The following is a 19156-nucleotide window of genomic DNA, read 5'->3' as shown; positions in this document are numbered from 1 at the left end:
TTAAAAAAAAAAGGTAGGGCAGCCCGGGTGGCTGAGCGGTTTAGCACCACCTTCAGCCCAGGGCTTGATCCTGGAGAATGAGGGATCAAGTCCCACGTCGGGGTTCCTGCATGGAGCCTGCTTCTCCCTCTGCCTGTGGGTCTGCCTCTCTCTCTCTCTCTCTCTCTGTTGCTCATGAATAAATAAAAAAAATCTTAAAAAAATAAGAAGAAATAAAAAATAAAAAGAAAAGGTAAAATTTATTGGAAATGCACCTTATAATGAGCTAAACTGTGTATCTAGGAATCAATATGATTTACTATCATACAGAATCATTGTTTTTTTTTTAATCATTGGTTTTATTCCCACTTTAATTTTTAGAAATTTAACACAGGAGAAACTTGATTCACATAAAGCAGCAGATGAGAATGGAAGTTTCATCACTGAATTCTTTTAATTCTTTCTGGGTTATTGGCTTAAAAGCAGATAATCACTTATTATCAAATATTATTTTTAATAATCCCTTAGCTGACATTTCATATAGGTCAGCCTCAAAATTTGTTTTAAAGCTAAAAAAGAATTTGTCACCCCATCATTAAAATCATTAATTTTTTTTTAATTCTGTGAAGCATACAAAAAGAAATCTTAGAAAGATTCATCATTTTCTTTTATGACACTGAGACAGGATTATTTTAAGAATAGTGAATAAGTGAAAATAAATTTCATGAAATTAAGTCATTTCATGAAAACTTTTTTACATTTTGTGAATTCAGAACGCTGCAATACTGGCCAGGTTTTAACATGAAGCTTTACCCTTAACAGATATATTTCTAAGTGTGAGACCTCTGAAAGAGACTTTTTCATTGTAGTCCTTCCATGTCCTCGCCTCCACAACTAAAGCTTTTCACACTCCTACATGACCTGTACCAAACTGTTCCCCTGTCCACCCCTCTGGATAAAGTCCCAAAAGATCAAATAATGGCTACTAATATCTAAGGACGATTCTTCCTCTTCCCCCTTATAAAATGTTCCATCCTCATTCCCCAAATTAGAATGTTGCTTTTGACATCCCTTCTCATGCCCAGCATTTTCAAATAAAAGCTTATTCTTTGCTCTGATGTTCTTCCACACAAGACAGGGAACGACAGGAAGCTCTCCTTAACACCGTAATTAAGAGACTTCACTTCACCAGTAATTTAAATTGTCCCTTTTTTCTGGACACCCTGGAAGGTTTTTCACCTTCTTTCCCAGGGCAACATACCATAAAAATATTCATGATACATGAGAGTATGTCTTTCTTCTTTAAAGTAGAAGGGCAATTGTGAACAGGATGTGGGAAAAAAAGAAGCAGTATACTACTTTGCTACCCTGATCAAAGGAGCTTTGTCAGAGAAGAAATACAGAGGTTAAGAATTGGGGAGATGATTCCTGTAGAATTTCTTGCATACCAAAGTTTGAAGAACACTGGCTGGTATGTGTAGAGCACAAAACACAAGAAGTCACACAATGAGCAGTCTTCTGCTACATAACAGAATCAGACCCACATATATAGCAGCTACAGGAATTATGAGATAGCAAATATTAAATATTTTTAAAGTGTTTAAAGAAATAAGAGTGTTTAAAAGATAGTAACAAAAGGCTATCAGAAATGGCTAGGCTGATTTAAAAACAACAACAAAAAAAGAGAACATCCAGAAATAAAATATGAAGCTAGAAATTCAATAAATGGATATATGAAGTAAACACAGACCTAAAGAAATTATACAACAGAATGCAGCACAGAGACAAAGGGATGCAAATCATGAAAACATTAAGAGACAAAAAAGGAGAAAAGTGCAGCCCGTCTAATGAAAACTTCAGAAGAAAATTCCTCTAGAGATAATAGTAGAGAATTTTCCAGAATTTATCAAAGACACCACCTATAAATCCAAACAAGAAAACAAATCAAGTCCTAGAAAATCAGAACATAAGTCATGAAAGTGATAAATTGGCTATATTCTAAATTAAGAACTTTTGAACATCAAAGGACTTCATAAATAGAGTGAAAAGTCAAACTATGAACTTGGAGAAAGCATTTGCAAAGCATGTAACAAATGAGCAGTATCTACACTGTTAAGAAAAAACAAACACTGAAATTTTAAAAATGGACAAAAACAATAAATAGGTATTTCAAAGGAGAAATCACAAATAGTAATTAACATATGAAAAGATGCTCAACCTCATTAAGACTCAGTGAATTGCAAATTTAGCTTGAATTTCATGCTCATCAGATTGGCAAAAATTATAAAGTCTAATAACTTCAAATACGGTGGGTATCTTGATGTTCATTTTATTATTCCTTAAACTGTATATACATATTGTACTGTTCTTTAATATGCACACGTTTCATAGCAAAAATATTTTGTAAGTACCACTTGGATTTAGCAATGAAAACGTTTGTCCACGGCCCTGCTGAGAGCAGTTTCAGTGAAATAAAGGGCATGAAAAGCGTGCTGCAATGAGCTGAAAAGGCTCTATGAGATAAGGAGGTAAAGACAACACCGACAACTATTTTAAGCTAACCTTGAAGTTAGGCAGACAGGATTATAACTTTAGGAGAATGTCACAGTGAGATCTTTTTATTTTAGTCTATTTTTTAAATAAGGGAAACTGGGGCAAGTTTAGAAAGAAACAGCAAAAAGGAGAGGATGATGACACAGAAAATAAAAGTCCCTCGCTAATCACAAAGGTATATAATACTGAGCTCATGAATAGGAATTAGTTTCAGACAAGAACAAGGGTTCCTACTTCATTGTAAGAAATTACCTCTTTGACCTACTGCTCTATCCACTGTAGTTACAAAGGGCTCCTTGATCCTCCTTCAAGCCCCAGCCTTGTGACTTTTGCATGTTATTCCCTCTACAGAGAATACTCTTTTCCAATGATGCAAAGCCTGCCTTTCATGCCTTTCAAGTCCTTGCTCAGCAGTGAACTCAGTGAAGCATTCCCTGAGTACCTTGAAAGTGTAATCCCCTCCTTACTCCCTGACACCTCATTCCTAGCACTCCCTATTCTTTCCCCCTGCTTTTTCTTCAAAACTTTCTAATATTCCATATAATATACTCATTTTACTGTTAATCTCCCCCCTCCTCCCACTTGTGTATAAGGTCCATGGATGCAGGAACCGCCGCCACGGTGCCTGGTAATACTTGATACAGGAAGCAGCTCAATAAAGACAAGGTGAATACATGATTAATAGTCCCTACTTGAGGAACTGGAAAAACAAATATGGAAATAATACTGTATGTATGATTGAACAAAATGAGGTTCAGCCTAAAGATAATCAACTTACTGCCTATAAGAAGGGGTTACATCTGACTTCGATCTTGAATCATGAGGCGTTTGACAAGTGGGAAAAAAATAGTAGACATTCCAAGAAACTGAAGAACAGGGAGGTTTGAAAGGGCCTTGTACACTTGAGAAATGAAAATGGGGTCCTGGAGTATGGTAGGGAAGACAGTAGACCAGATTTTAGTGAACCTTACAATATTCGCAACGGAGGACACATTATATTGAACTTTTCGATGCTAACAACCCTTTACAGAACATTACGGATGCTTGGTCACTTGTTTATTTGCGGTCAAGTTTAAAGTTTACATAAAATTGCTGGACTTACTGCAAAGGAAAAAGTCTGAACAACCTAATCTGTTCTCCATCATCTGTGGACTGTATGTCTCATAATCAACCAAAGTGACAGTATTTCTACCAAATGTCTCCCCTCCAAGTATCATTCAGAGAAGATAAAAAATTTTCATTGGTGGGAAAATGGTCAAATTCAAGTGCTAAGTTTCGTAGCAACTACTATTTATGAGTTTTTTGATGGGCGTGCATGTTGTTACAATTAATCCGCACTTATTACTACGTTTTCAATTTAGTCTACCTTCCTTTGGTCCACATCTTTACTGTCTTGGGGACACTCACCTTCGTTTCAGCCCCAACACAATGACTTAATTACCCAGGTTATTTTCGAGACAGGAGCCTCTCTCGAGTACACACGGAAAACCTTAATTAAGATCGTGTTAGCTCATGAGCCCATTTGCCAGTTTCGGAAGTTAAGCGCAAGACCAGGAGGCGGCGAACACCAACTGTTCTTTCTACGTTTTGCTACTCTGGGGTTTGCGAGGGGGCGGAGAGCAGCTGAGGTGGGGCGATTCCTGAAAAGGGCGGGCCCCACAGTGTTCCCAGGGCAGGCGAGAGAGGTCAGAGCTCAGGTCTAAAGCTGAAGGGGCGGGGCCTGGCTTAAAAACAGGGGGTGGTGTGTGGGCCCTGGAGGGTAAGGAGGGGCACGGCGACTCGGAAAGACTCACAGTAATAAGCCACCACAGGGTCCCGCTTGTCATGCTCCTGAGCCGTCCTCAGATGATGCTGTATGCTCTTAAACTGGGGGGGCAGTGGGGGCAGCGGAGCAAGCGCGGCCATCTCTATTCCAGGAATCACCACTTCCTACTCGCGCGCCACCGACACTTCCGCTTCCGTCTGGTAGGTCGCGCGCAAGAACGCGAGGGCAAATCCCGCCCACTTTCCCGTTGCTAAGCGACGGCAAGTCAACGACGGGCTGCCAGCAGGGACAAGCTCAGCGTACCTGGCTCTTGGCGGTTAGAACCCAGACAAGGCTAAGCGGCTCTGCGGTGGTGGCGCTTGTGGCATCAGCGCTCTCTGCTGGCTGCGGGTGGGAGGGAAAAGCGTTTCTGTTTTACTTGGTAGCGCCCTTCTGGCCTTTCTTTCGTTTCTTCTTCCTTCCTTCCTTTCCCCTCCTTTCCTTCCTTCCTTCTTTCCTCCTTCCTTCCTCTCTTTCAGCGAAATGGAAGGTAGAAAGGGGGAAAACACACACACAAAAAAGAATAGTTTGTTGATTGGGAGGAAGAGTAAAGGTGTGAATTGCCTTTGACATCTTTCCGAAATTATCACTTCCAATTTCTCAGATTATCTTAATAGCATCCTTAGAAGCCTTACTGATTTTGGAAGCTTTAAATTCAGCAATTGTGGAAGATGAAAGATGGTCTGTTGAAATTTTTATATTGAATTCTTCTATCTTGACATATTGGATAAAATAACCAGAATTTTTTTCAATACTAAGCACATTAGGCTTAAAGCAAAATGAATTTTTGTTCGAACTGGATAGGTAGACACTAGTGAGTGAGTAACCTGAAGATCATTTATTTCAGGAGAATGATCAATAATTTGCCCAGGATTTGACTCATACCACTGTAAGCATCAACTTTTCCTTTCCGTCAGTGACTTCAATTCTTTTCCTCTTACATCCCATTATGCCATTTTCCAGGACTTTATTTACACTTATTAGCCGCCTCTAATAACCATCTTTATTGCTTTTTTTTTTCTCACTGACCAATTTTGAAGGTTCATCCTAAAACTAGTTTTCATTGACATCACACCGTCTCCAAGGGAAAAATATCTCAAGCTCTGAAATTTGCCCTGCCTGCTATTCCCTAATTATCAGATCGTCCTCCCCACTCCCCCCCACCCCTGCAGAAACTGCTCTATTTTTATTATTACCTCAGCTGCACATCCTTTACTTTACTCTGGGTCTGCTTTTTTTTTTTTTTTTTTTTCCACCTGACAAGAAACAGAGTCCTCTATTCTCCCCAATCTCAGGAACACATTCACTACCACTTGAGAATGTATGTGCTACAGACTGAATATTCGTGTCTCCTTAAAATTCATATGTTGAAACCTAAGGCCCGATGTGATGGTATTAGGAGGTGGGGTCCTTGAGCAGTGATCCTGGCAGGGCCTTTATACATGGGATTAATGCCTTTATGATAGAGACCCCAGAGACTCAGAGGGCCCTTTCACCCGGTGAGGATACAAGAAGAAAGCAACTTTCTTAGAAGTCTCCACCTTAGGAGAGGGGTCTCACTAGTACCTGATTTTGAACTGGAACCCGGATTTTGAACCTCCAGCCCTCCAAACTGTAAGAAATCAATTTCTATTGCTTATAAATTACCCAGTCTGTGGTATTTTGTTATAGCAGCCTGAAGGGTCAAAGACAGTATGATTTCTCTTTCCTCTTATTTTCACTATCCAAACTTCCAGTCAGAATAGTTGGATTGGTAGAGGAAATAAAGTAGAGTGGGATAACCATAAATGTCATCTCTCTGTCCTTATGACTGATCATTTATTCTTTTCCTGTTCTTTTTTTTTAATTTTTATTTATTTATGATAGTCACACACACACACACAGAGAGAGAGGCAGAGACACAGGCAGAGGGAGAAGCAGGCTCCATGCACCGGGAGCCTGATGTGGGATTCGATCCCGGGTCTCCAGGATCGCGCCCTGGGCCAAAGGCAGGCGCTGAACCGCTGCGCCACCCAGGGATCCCCTTTTCCTGTTCTTGACTGTCAACTGTGGTTGTCCTTGAAGTTCACCTAAGAAGTTGTTGTTTTTAGTCTCATATACAGGCTGCCCCGGGCACCCATATACAATTGTTCTGGGTTGGAGTCTAAATATTAGTTCTTTTAAAAAATCTTCAGGAAATATGATGGTATATCCAGGGTTGAGGACCAGTGCCCTAATACAGCATCAATATGTAGCTGATGTTTCAAGCCTTCTTCACTCTCTTTAAGTTAGATTGCCTGTCCTGATTGCCTTGACCAGAAACTGCAATTGATCACAGGCTATGAATCCTTTTACCTCACCTCTGCCACAACAAAGTAACAATAACTAGCTAGCTTTTGCTGAGTATCTATTACATGTATGTTTCTAGGAACTTTACATCAACTGATTTAATCTTTACCACAATCCTATGAAGAAGGTATTATCATTTTCATTATTTTACGCATAAGAAAAATGAGGCACTTAGAAGTTATGTAACGTCAGATCACAGTCAGTAAATACGAGTGTTTGGTATTAGAATCCGTGTGCTTTGGTTTCAGAGCCTATGAATCTAACCACTAATGCTTGACTTTAATGTCTCTCTAGACCAATATAGCCTTGTATTTTGTATTTTTCCAGTTGAATGATCCTATGTCTGAAAATCATGTGTTCCTAGTCCTAGAGAGAGCTATATCTTCCTGTTATTCTTCTGATCTTTCCTTTTGGGACTGGAGGTTTCTCAGGTCTCTTTCTCATTTGCAGATATTCTAGGAAGAAAGGGGCAAAATAAGTAAAGTGAAATAGTTAAAATTGGATTTTAGTCCATCTGCCAACACACGCTCTCTTCTTTTCGAGCCCTGTACTCCTATCAAAAGAGGAGTATTGATGTGAGGAAGAAAACTAATAGAGACCGTTAGCAAAACGGCACATTAAAATTATAGTGTAAAAGAAAATAGATATTAGTAACATGAGGTTGTTCCTTCTTGTTAATGTTTTATAATAAAGAAATTACTATGAAGAAAGACGTAAATTCTCCTCTCTCCAGCTCTGAACAATTACTGAAGGATAACACGTCATCCTCAAGGTTGGGGCTTGATCTTGGCAAGTTAGGGGAAGGCATGGATAGAATTCACCAGTGAAACTGTCTGGGTCTGTCATTTTCTTTGTGGGAAGGGCTTTTATTTTAAAGGTGATTTCTTTAATAAGTATAAAGATATTCATATTTCTGTTTAATTGTTAAGTTTTTAGTAATATGTGCCTTTCAAGGAATGTGTCCATTTTATGTAAGTATCAAACTTATTGACACAATATTGTTCCTGATGTTTCCTTATGATCATTTAAGTATTTGATTGTGATGTCTCTTTTTTTCATTTATGATGGCGGTCATTTTCATTTTTTCTTCTATCATCCCAATCTGTCTAAGCGAGAAATGTTATCAATTTTACAAATCTTTTCAAAGAACCACTTCTTGTTTCATTGATTTTTTTCCCTATTGTCATTCAGTTTTCTATTTCAGGGTTTTTGTGCTTTTATTTCTATTTTGCTTCTGTTTAATTTGTATTTAAGCTATTCTTTTCATAATTTCTTAAGGTGAGAGGTTTAAATCACTTTATAACTTATTTTTTTCTAACAGAATATTTATGCTTTCCACATATGTGCTTTCCACAAATTTTGAGAAACTGTGTTTGCATTAGCATTTGTTTATAGTGGTTTTCAATTTCCACCTAATTTCTTCCTTGATCTATGGGCCAATAGAATTGTATTGGTAGTTTCTCAAATATTTGGATATATTCCTGATATCTTATTTTTATTGACTTCTCATTTAATTCCATCAACTAACATATTCTGTATGATTTCATTCCTTCAGACTTTCCTATGACCCAGCAAAGAGTCTCTCTTGGTGAATGTTCCACATGTACATGAAAATATATAAATATATGATCTGCTGGGGTGAGGTGAAAGGTTCTGAAAATATCAATCAGTGCAAGTCAGTTATCAGTAACGTGTAAATCTCCCATATCCTCTCTGATGTTCTTTCTAATTTGTGAACTGATTAGTGAGAAAGGGGTGTTGAAATCTCTAATTGTAACTGAATGTATTTCTCTTCCGAATCTTGTCAGATTTTGTTTCATGCATTTTGCTACTCTGTAACTGGTGACAAACATTTAGAAGTGTTCTGCTTCCTGATGAAATTATACTTTAATCACTATTAAATGTCTTTTTTATACCTGCCATTCTCCCTTGTCCTGAAATCTACTTGAGTTTTCTCATATTATAGCAACTTCAGCTCTCTTATGCTTTTGCATGATATATCTTTTTCCATTTTATCTTATTATCTATTTGTAAAAATATTTGAATGGTTTAAATACTAAATCTTTAAATATTCAAAAATATTTAAAGTGGTGTTCTTGTTGTTTGGTCTAGTTTTTTAAAAAAATGCATCTGGACAATCTTTGCTTTTGTTTAGGGTGCTAATACTTTTTATATTTATTGTTACTATTGATATTTTTAGATTTAGGCCTACTGCCTTGTCATTGCTTTCAATTTTCCCTATCATTTTTTGGTTTCCTTTTCCTCTTTTCTGCCATCTTTTGGATGAATTGAATGTTAATTAATTTTATGATTTTATTTAATTTCCTTTGTTGGCTTTTAGCCCAAATTTTGTTGTTTTGTTTTACCGGTTATCTTATATGTTACAGTATACATCTTTAAATTATCACAGTCTACTTCAAGAGATAATATACAGCTTTACATATGAGAATCTTTTAATAGTATACCTCCGTACTTAATTTGATTCACCATGTTTATCTATTTTATTATTATTTTCCATTACCATTTTGTATATATTTTATAATTGTTTTCTTATATTTTCTAATTTATTACTGTACTTTCTGCCTTTTACCTTATTAAACTATTTTTGTATTTTTTAGGTTTACTTTCTAGTTCTTATTTTTACTTTTTAAATTATATTTAATATTTCTTTTTAATAATAAATATATTTTCAGCTGTCAATTTTCTGTGTACTACAGACTTGGTCCTATCTCATGGGTTTCAATATGTAGTACTCTGACTGTTGTTATTCATTTTTATTTATTTATTTTTTAAAAATATTTTATTTATTTATTCATGAGCGACAGAGAGGGGGAGAGAGAGGCAGAGACACAGGCAGAGGGAGAAGCAGGTTCCATGCAGGGAGCCTGATGTGGCATTCGATCCCAGGTCTCCGGGTTCATGTTCTGGGCTGAAGGCGGTGCTAAACCGCTGAGCCACCCAGGCTGCCCTGTTATTCATTTTTAAATACAGAAAAATTTCAGTTTAAATTACCTTGTTTGATCTATGAGCTGTTTATAAAATACTGACAGTCTTATTAATTTTACTACATTTGCATTTTGGTAGAAAAATCTTTTTTATGAATACTTTATATTTACACTGTATAAATGCCATATGTATGTTTATCATTTGTTATTCAGGAGTGTATAACTGTGTGCTAACAATCCTGATATAGTTACCAACCAAACAAAATCATAAAATAGTAGATCATTAAATAATTAAAAAGCTTATCCAAACCAACTCTCTCACTGGATCTGTATCTTGAAACATAACAATTTATACTATTTGCTGAAAAGAAGCAGAGGCAAGTAGGGTTTCTATGGTGGCTTAGAAATGCCATCACCTGTCTAGTGAGGAGATGGGGGCGGGGGGGGAGGGCAGCTGCCAAGGAGGTTAGATTTTGCAGGACAGACTACCCTAGAGGAGAGAATTGCAAAGCGAGACCGCTCCAGAGATCTGTAAAGGGTCTCCAACTGAGTCCTGCTCAGTGAAACGTCTTTAAATATGTTTCAAGGAAAAGAACGACTGAAAACATTGAAAGAAACAGTAACCAAGATACTCACAAGATTGAGACCTGTTGCTTTTCACAACAGGCAAGATAGAAAATCTCTTTACAAAGAATCATACTTTAACAATTTACTAGAGGATGAATCAGAATAAGAATAAATAGGTGTTCGCCTATGAGTGGGCAGTAACATGAAGGGGGAGCCTGTTGTTTTGTTTTGTTTTTTTCCGTTGCGGGTTGGGGGGGGGGGGTTTGAGGAAGTCTTTCCTGAGAAAAATCCTAAGAGGGAGGATGTCCTGTGCTACCCTCTCCCTTCTTTCTTTTGCTACCTCAAAGACCTGTTTCCTGTAGCCACAGCAATTTATGTAGCAATCAGAATTCAATAAACAGAATGTTTGTGCCCCTCCTCAAATTCATATTTTAGAATCCTAACATCTAATGAGATGATATTAGAAGGTTGGACCTTTGGGAGGTGATTAGGTCATGAGGGTAAAGCCCTCATGAATGGGATTAGTGCCTGATAAAAGGAACCCCAGAGAGTTCCCTCACCTTCTTTCAACCATGTGAGGACCCAGGACAAGATTGTAACTCTGGAAGACGGATCTCACCAGAACTTGACTGTGCTAGCCTCCTGGTCTCAGACTTCCAGCCTCTAGAACTGTGAGAAATAAATTTCTGTGTTTATAAGCCATCCAATCTATGATATCTTGTCAATAACAGTCTAAATGGACTAACAGGAGTCAACCCGCTTGAGGATAGAATTTTGAGTGTGGTGGAAAGATAACATTTCCAAAATACCAAAAGGTTATCTTATAGAGTACTCAGCAAAGATTTGCCTTAGTAGGGTGGCAAAATTAGCCCTTCAGAGAGAGCTACACTGGTTCTATCTAGAAAACTTAAAAGGAAGCACAGAGGATCAACCATTTGCAAGTAACGTAACTGTGCTCCAGAATAAAGTTTAAGAATCTTCATGGGAAGGGACGCCTGGGTGGCTCAGAGGTTGAGCATCTGCCTTTGGCTCAGGGCGTGATCCTGAGTCCTGGGATCTAGTCCCACATCAGGCTCTCTGCATGGAGCCTACTTCTCCCTCTGCCTATGTCTCTGCCAATCTTTCTGTGTCTCTCATAAATAAATAAATTAAATTTAAAAGAAGAATATTCATGGGGAGACAAAAATATCTTGTATCCAACAAAGTAAAACATATAATATCAGGCATCGAGTAAAAAAAATTACCAGCCTTCCAAAGGTACAGGAAAATAGATCGAAGATAAATGTGTTTGTGGGACGATTGGTGAAAGCAATCCACCCTGAGTGTAGGCAATAAAAGGTGTGTCATCTACAGAGAATTTAAAAATAATAACAAAGTGGAATAAATATTGCTGCTGTTTCTTAGCACATAGGGCCAGAGATTCTAAACAAAGAAGGTGAATCAATACTTCTTGCTTTCAGGGTAGGCTATTTCCACAGTCCCTGCTCTTTAGGGTGCCACCAGACCACTCACTAAATATCTCATAAAGGCACTAAATCTGGGTTATCTTTGTATATGAAGTCTTAATGCAGTACATGTTAAATAACAGCAAATTCTTAGCAGCTCTTTGCTAAGTGAAAATAACTTGGCTCTTCTCCTGTGCTTTCTTTGTGGAGAAAAATCTCAATGCCTTAAAATCCTAAATCTAGAAATACATGGTATTAAACATAGGCTAAATAATGCCTAAGAAAAAAATTGAAATCCTCAAGATTTGACTAACTATACTTTCTTTGCTAATAAGGCATCAATACAAGGTAGTCATACATAAAAATTTTAAATGATATCAAATAGAGGTGATTATTGGTAAGGCAGGCAGATATAAAGAATACGCTGAACTGGTACAAATTTCTCTGAGATAATTTTATAGCTCTTTAGGAAGTCTAATTCAATATAAATATAATTTTCCAGTTCAAAAATCTTGAACGTAAAAGCTATAGTTATTAGGGTATCTGTGAGAGGATTTTTTTTTTTTCAACAAGAAACAAGGAAACCATTCACAATATTTGCCATAGCATTTTTAATTTATTTGCTGGCTATATTACCATATCATTTAATGTTAAAAATTTCAAGAAAACAGTGTAATATTAAAAATGTAATTATTCCATTTCTTTAAGTTAGTGATCAAACTATAGAATGACTTTTAATGATTAATTTACAACTTTGGTGCTTAAATAAGTTACATTTTACATGAATGCAAATAGAATTAGACCCTCAAAGTTTAGCCAAAAGGGTTAGGCCTTTCTATCTAGTTCTAATGTGGTTGGATGACTTTGAGCATAAATATTAATCTCCCTGAGACTCAATTTTCCACTCTGTGTAAAAGAGATAATCAAAGTTTCTCTGGCCACAAAACACTAATTATTTAAGATGTTTCATGTGAGAAAACTCTGTAAGAGTACTATTTAAAAAAGAGTTAACATTAGTTCTGCATGTATATTCTAACATCTGACAAAATTAAAATAGAATGAAATGTTTGTTCAAGAATACCTGCCTTAGAACTTAGTATAATATTTTATATTAAACATGAAGCTCAGACACACTGAGGTAAGCTTTAGGAACAGATATTTATGCTTGAAATTGAGATATTCACTGAATAAGATGAAACTAATAAAAATGATTGATGAAGAATTGTGGCCTGACAGTAGGTAATTAACCTTTTGGTCATTGCCTGATTAGAAAGCATAATCTTCTAAATATGATCTCAAAAACTTCAGCAACACATAATACCACTGTAATCACAGTAAATGTATACATTGCAATGAGAAAAATGGTCTTCTCAAAGTGTTCTGGCACCATGCATTTTATAATAGTAAATTTTTTCCCAAGAGATCCAGCATCACACAGGTAGAGGGCTTTAACTTGGAAACCAAAGAGGTGAATCTGAAGCCAAAATGCTATCACCTCTAGACTAATTCTTAATAAAACAGAGAGGATATAAATTACAGTGTAGATAGGCTTTTGAAGAATGCATTCTTGATTGATGCTTTTACATGCAGCATAAAGATGGAAAATAGCTCCAGGAACCAGGACAATCACTAGTTGTAACGCCCAGAACACCTAAAGTATGTCAGAAATATCTTAGTCAAATCAATCAACATGTTACCAAAAACACATCAAAGAGAATGACTCTCAACAGAGGCAAACTTAACAATTCTAAGTTTCATAAGTCTCAATTCTAAAACTAATATAATGAAGATAGTCATCTTGAACATATTCAATTACTAAGATAATTTAAAATTGTCAACATCTCAGTTATCATGAAAAGATAATCCTATTTTTCTGTCATCAGCTACCAATTACTAATAATAATGAAATATTTTATTTAGTAGCTACCCAAGTTCCATTTACTAACTATAGGCCTAGAGTACAATTCTAACATCAATAAATAACAGAATTCTGGAGATGGAAGAAACTCTTGACCAACTCAAATTAATTTACCTGAAATATACAGTCAGTTAGAGAAAAAGTATATTTCTAGAAATAATACCTGTTAAAGCATTCTTCATTGTCTTATGACATTATTTACATTTAAAAAGTCAATTTTTTATCTGGTGTAGAGGAAGGTTTATGTGCACACAGAAAAACTTACTTGTGGAGTGATTGGCCTGAACTGATTGTAACAAAAGAGATTTATTTCTCTTTTGTCTGGATCACAACTGAAGTGCAAAGCCTCATTCCCATAGACTGCAAAGCCTAATACCCCAAGGAAGAACATTCTTACTGATCCAAAGAAAAGGGTGTGGAATTGACCGATCACGGTTGGAGGCTTCACCTGTTAATGGTTTTAGGAGAAAAAGATGTTTTGAAAACAAACATTAAATATGTACATTTTAAAGGATGTTTTCATTATTGTATTTAAAAATATTTAAGATTCATGAATTTTTGAGGCAAGATATAACTTTAGACCTCATCAAGTCCAATGCAAATTCTTCATCATAGATTGCTCACTCCTTTCCATTCCAAAAATATGAAATGCAACAAATAGGGACATGTTGCTAATCACATGTATAATTTTGGAAATATTTAAAAAGCTCTGCATTCAATGACTTTCCCTACCCCTGTAATCCTTTTGCAATAAAATCAAGAGAATCTTAGAATATCTAAGAGCTCTTTTAGAAAATTAGATAACAGATCTAATATTAAACTCATTGGTATGCACACTGTCTTAACAACCAAATTATGTTTATTTAATTGTCATTACAGCTTATTTTCCACTTCTTACGTATCGAATTGAGAGTGAGCTACTTTAAAACACTAACAGCTAAAAGTACTTCCTGAATTATTTTACTTATAAGTTTTAAATTCAGAATATTTTGAAGTATATGGTTGATATTTATATTATTCTCCATATATGTAGAGGTTCTTATTCATCAACATTTATGCAAATCAGGTTAAAATACAAGACAAGACTCAAACAATTGTTGGTTGTTTGCTTGTTTGTATAATACTTACACATCCTTCATAGAAGTTTCTGATGTAATTTAGAGACATGTCTCAGGAGTAGTTATCCTGGCATCCCTGTGGGTTAATTTTTGACCCACATTGCCACTTCGCCTCTGTCAGACTCAAACTCATATTCTCTCATGACTCTTACAGCAGAAAACACTTATCACTGCAAATTTCTCTCCCATCCTCCTTTTCTGCCTTTTTTTTTTCATAGATCTCTGGGGCCCCAGTCAACTTTCCTATCTCTCTCCCAAAACAAAACAAAACAAAACAAAAACAAAGAAAAGCAGAGGGCATGTGGTCAATCTAATAATCCCTTGACTTACACTGTCAGCAGAGCCAGCCAGACAGACAGGAGTGCCAGCAAAGCAAGAAGCCAATCCAACAAGGGCTCTGAGTACTCAATGCCTCTCAATTACCTGAGAATTGCCTATATGTAAATCAGTGGATTCTTAAGCTTAGAATTTTCGCCAAAATGTACAGTGATCTTTTCCCCGCATTCATTTAGGTATGTCTGAAAAGAGAAGTACATAGGAAATAGTTCTGATTATTTCTTGTTTACTTTTGCAAAATAGCTCTAATTTCTGGGACATTTAAGAAACTGCAACACAAGGACGCCTGGGTGGGTCAGCGGTTTAGCGCCGCCTTCCGCCCAGGCCGTGAACCTGGAGTCCCAGGATTGAGTCCCACATCGGGGTCCCTGCATGGAGCCTGCTTCTCTCTCTCCCTATGTCTCTGCCTTTCCCTCTCTCTGTGTCTCTCATGAATAATTAAGATCTTAAAAAAAAACTGTAACACAGATTATGATAGCTATTACAACATCAAATATTACTGATATCTTGCTATATTTGTCTTTTTGCTGAATGCTTACTATGGACATGGAAAAATCTGTAGTTAGATCTCCATTCTGAGTAAAAACATAGTGTACTGCCAACCAAGATGAGCTCAGGATCTGGCAAAAAACATGTGAATAATCCTGCCTTTTCTTTCTTTTGTCCTTCAATAAATACATCAAGTGCTAGATAGATATTGATATGGGTGTTGGGATCAGCAGGGGACAAAATAGACAAGGAGATGCCTTCCAACTAATACATCTGTAGAGTATCTTCCACCTACCCATACTTCCATAGCTAATGGCAGATCACATCTGTTTTTTCTTCACCTGCCTTTCTCATTTTTGTTTTGTTTGTGATCTGTGAAAGTTGTAACTCTAGACAACTTCACTGCTCTCCTTAGCAAGTAGAGATGTGATTGTATAACACATGCAGTTGCAACCAATGGGTAAGGGGCAGTGGCCATGTTGAATCAGAGTGTTGTACTGAATACGGAAAATAAACATGGACAATGTAATGATAACTCAGAGCTGTTGGATGAAAGAAATTGGCATATATTCTCCTCTTCTCAGAAACAGAATTCCAAGGCAGTGCCGGGTGGCTCAACGGTTTAGCACCGCCTTCAGCCCAGGGCCTGATCCTGGAGACCCGGGATAGAGTCCCATGTTGGGCTCCCTGCATGGAGCCTGCTTCTCCCTCTGCCTGCATCTCTGCCTCTCTCTCTCTCTCTCTCTCTCTGTATCTCTCATTAATAAATCGTTTTTTAAAAAAAAAAAAATCTTAAAAAAAAAAGAAACAGAATTCCAGGTTTGCTATGTATGGATCCCTATGAAAGGGCATCCAAAAACCAAAACTATCTTTTGCATGGGAGGAATTCTGCTTTGACTCCTACCATGTACAATTATGAATGTGTTTATTTAGCCCATTATATGCTAAGGTCAGACATGTAAAAATCATCAAAGTCTTCTTTGTTTTTTCAGAGAGGAACAAAATTGGCTTGAACCTTAATTGCATGTGTAAATGGGAGAAACACAGTATCATTTTTATTGTTGGGAGCTATGAAGGACCAAATGAGTAATACTTTTCTTCCCTTTATAGGTCATGATCCAATTGAGTCATAAGACAAAGGAGTAAAGCATATGGCTGCTAAAATATCACCCTTATTATACTCTTATTTCCATAAAGATTATGTTGGATGAGGGATGTGGTTTTTCTCTTTGGGAAAGTGTGATTCTTAGGTAGACACAAGTGCAGGCCTGGTTAATACTGTATCATGCCTGTCTTTACCTCCCTGCCTCTTTAAGATTTATACATGGGAAGAGCAGAGTAGAACTGCTAATCTCTGTGGACAACTGGCTTCCAAGGGGGAAAATGCTAAGAAGTAAATGATGAATTCTCAGTTTTGCCTTCCAAATATAAGGTAAACTCATCAGATAAGATAGTGACTATAGTTACTCTGGCCTCATGTGTTTGGCAATTGATGGGGCTATTAATTGGGATGACAACCCGAACTTCTTTTCATGCTAACAGTTGAGGATAACAGAAGCAGCAAAAGACGGCAATCCCCAACCTGCAAGCATTATTTAGTCCTCTGCTTGATTCATGTCTGCTAATGTTACATTAGGCAAAGCAAGTTACACGGCCAACACGGATATGAGAAAGAGCTACAACTGCTTGATGGTTCTGCAGTCACATGGGTGCAGAAATAGGAAAAATTTGTGACTAATTTTATATGCTACCACAATATGCCCTTTGATCACATATATTCATATTTCTCCCACATGTCGTCACACTCATTCCAAAATGGTGAAAGTCTCATCTAATAAGGGTTGAAATGCAATGTTCTGTGATTTGCATCATGTACAAATCTGGGTATGGCTGATATATGGCTCCTTGTGATCCAGAATCTAATGAAACAAAAGGAAACATTATCTTCCGTACAATGTTAATGCACGATAGAGATACAGGGGTAGGATGACTCTAACAGATACCTCCACTTCCAAAATGGAAGAGTAGGAGGCATACTGTTGTCACTGGTCCATAGTAATTCTGAAATTCTGCATGGAACATATTGCCAGTTCTCCCTATTCTGAAGGCAGAGAATATCCCCTGATTAAGACATAGTACTACTTCTTGAAAGATGCTCCCCAGTCTCCTATACTGTACTTCTTAATTGAAATGGTTTCCTGCTGCATTGTTGTTAATAGTCTGTGACTCCATCCTTTATGTTCTTAGCTGAAAAAAATCTGACCTTTTTCATTAAAACATGATTGCATTTGAAGCAGGATAGCTTCCTCAGACTGCTCCCTACTAGAAATTTGGAGGACCATAAGTCTTTTTTACAGTCTGACTAATATCCATTTGATTCAAACTAGTAGTTTTGTTTTGTTTTGTTTGCTGGTACAACTCTCTTAATTGCATTTTTAGTTTTCAATGTTTTGGTTTTAATGCACTTAGTTTGAATAAAAGTTATACCTACAATTATTTTAAAGAAATACCTCTTTCTACATATACATTTACTGCTATTTTAGGATTAGGCTTATTTGAGACAATGCTTTTAATGATTTTTAGAAAATTTTTGTCTAATTGAGATGGTCAATTAGTCATATATTAAATATACTGAGTTTTATCAAAGGATGTTATAGTCATACTGTTGATTTGCTTTTTAACATGTCTTGCACTAGGAATTTTTACCTGCCAGGGACACTAGAAATGAAAACAAAACAAAACAAAACAAAACAATTCTCATGTAGCAAATCCTGATCTCTCTATATTTTCCCTGAAAACTCATTTCTAGGCCCCTTAGTAGGTCATTGGTCTCCTCTTATACCTTATCAAATGTGACTAGGAGTACCAAACTGTTACTTTTAGAATTCCTTCTGGATTGCTTCTTAGCCAAGTCCAAATTTTCATTAGTACATGTTTTATCTTCCAAGTTATTTCAGATGACTTTTATGCCAATTGTCTTGGTATTATGTCATAAGAGTTACCATATTTCCAGCCTGCTACAATTGTTTTCTCAATGCTTTTCCAGCTTCCACCAATAGTTTCACATTGCTTTTCCTGCCTTTGGTACTAGTTTCTTGTTACTTTTCCACCTTCTGCCTACTGCTTGATTCCAAAGATGATGCCACATTTTTAGGTTTTTATTAGAGAAGCACCTGACCCTTGGTACCAATATCTGTATCAGTTAAGAATTTTTTCATAGCAAGCCACCCTCAAATTTAATGGCCAAAGCAAGCATTTATTTAGCACATGGTTTAGGTGGTTATTTCTCCCTATCTGGGTTGAGTAATGGTCTCTGCTGGGTTTTTGCATGCATATGTGGTCAGTCAACAGATCAGATTGGATTGATTGATCTGTTAATCCAACAGATCAGATGGATTATCTAGGATGACTTAACTCACATATCTGGAGGTGGACAGACTTGGGCCAGAGTGACTAAAGCACATATCTGTTGTCATTCTGGAAACTGGCCCAGACTTCTGCTTATGGTGGGGATTGCAGAGTTTCCAAAACAGAAAATAGTTGAAAAGGCCAATAGTGCAAGAGTTTTTCAAGCCTCTGCTTGCTTCAGAATTGCTAATGTCCCACTGGCCAAAGCAAGACTTGTGGCAATCTTGGATGGGTTCCAGCTCTGAGTAGGAAGATCTGCAGCTGCA

The 19156-nt window shown here is 36.9% G+C and overlaps 2 protein-coding genes and 1 long non-coding RNA gene across 3 annotated transcripts in view; 1 reads left to right on the top strand and 2 right to left on the bottom strand.

Moving 5' to 3' along the window:
* VTA1 (vesicle trafficking 1) overlaps positions 1–4490 on the bottom strand; it is a 65158-nt gene extending 60668 nt beyond the window's left edge. The window contains exon 1 of the mRNA XM_077895262.1: positions 4326–4490. Within this exon, the coding sequence (XP_077751388.1) occupies positions 4326–4437 (112 nt within the window). The 5' untranslated portion in view covers positions 4438–4490. The remainder of the gene's footprint in view (positions 1–4325) is intronic.
* LOC144312511 (uncharacterized) overlaps positions 1–19156 on the top strand; it is a 67169-nt gene that overhangs the window by 22872 nt on the left and 25141 nt on the right. Inside the window, exon 2 of the long non-coding RNA XR_013378004.1 lies at positions 16799–16914. This is a non-coding gene — a long non-coding RNA (uncharacterized LOC144312511). The remainder of the gene's footprint in view (positions 1–16798; positions 16915–19156) is intronic.
* GJE1 (gap junction protein epsilon 1) lies at positions 12877–14706 on the bottom strand. Its single transcript, XM_077865701.1, has 3 exons — positions 14668–14706; positions 13805–13987; positions 12877–13272 (listed from the first exon to the last, which is right to left on the bottom strand). Exons 1-3 carry the CDS (start codon positions 14704–14706, stop codon positions 12877–12879), a joined length of 618 nt encoding a protein of 205 aa, XP_077721827.1.

This window comes from Canis aureus, chromosome 1, assembly GCF_053574225.1.
Source record: "Canis aureus isolate CA01 chromosome 1, VMU_Caureus_v.1.0, whole genome shotgun sequence".
Taxonomy (NCBI): Eukaryota; Metazoa; Chordata; class Mammalia; order Carnivora; family Canidae; genus Canis; species Canis aureus.
Note: the sequence above shows the minus strand (reverse complement) of the source record. Positions and strands in the feature narration are given on the sequence as shown.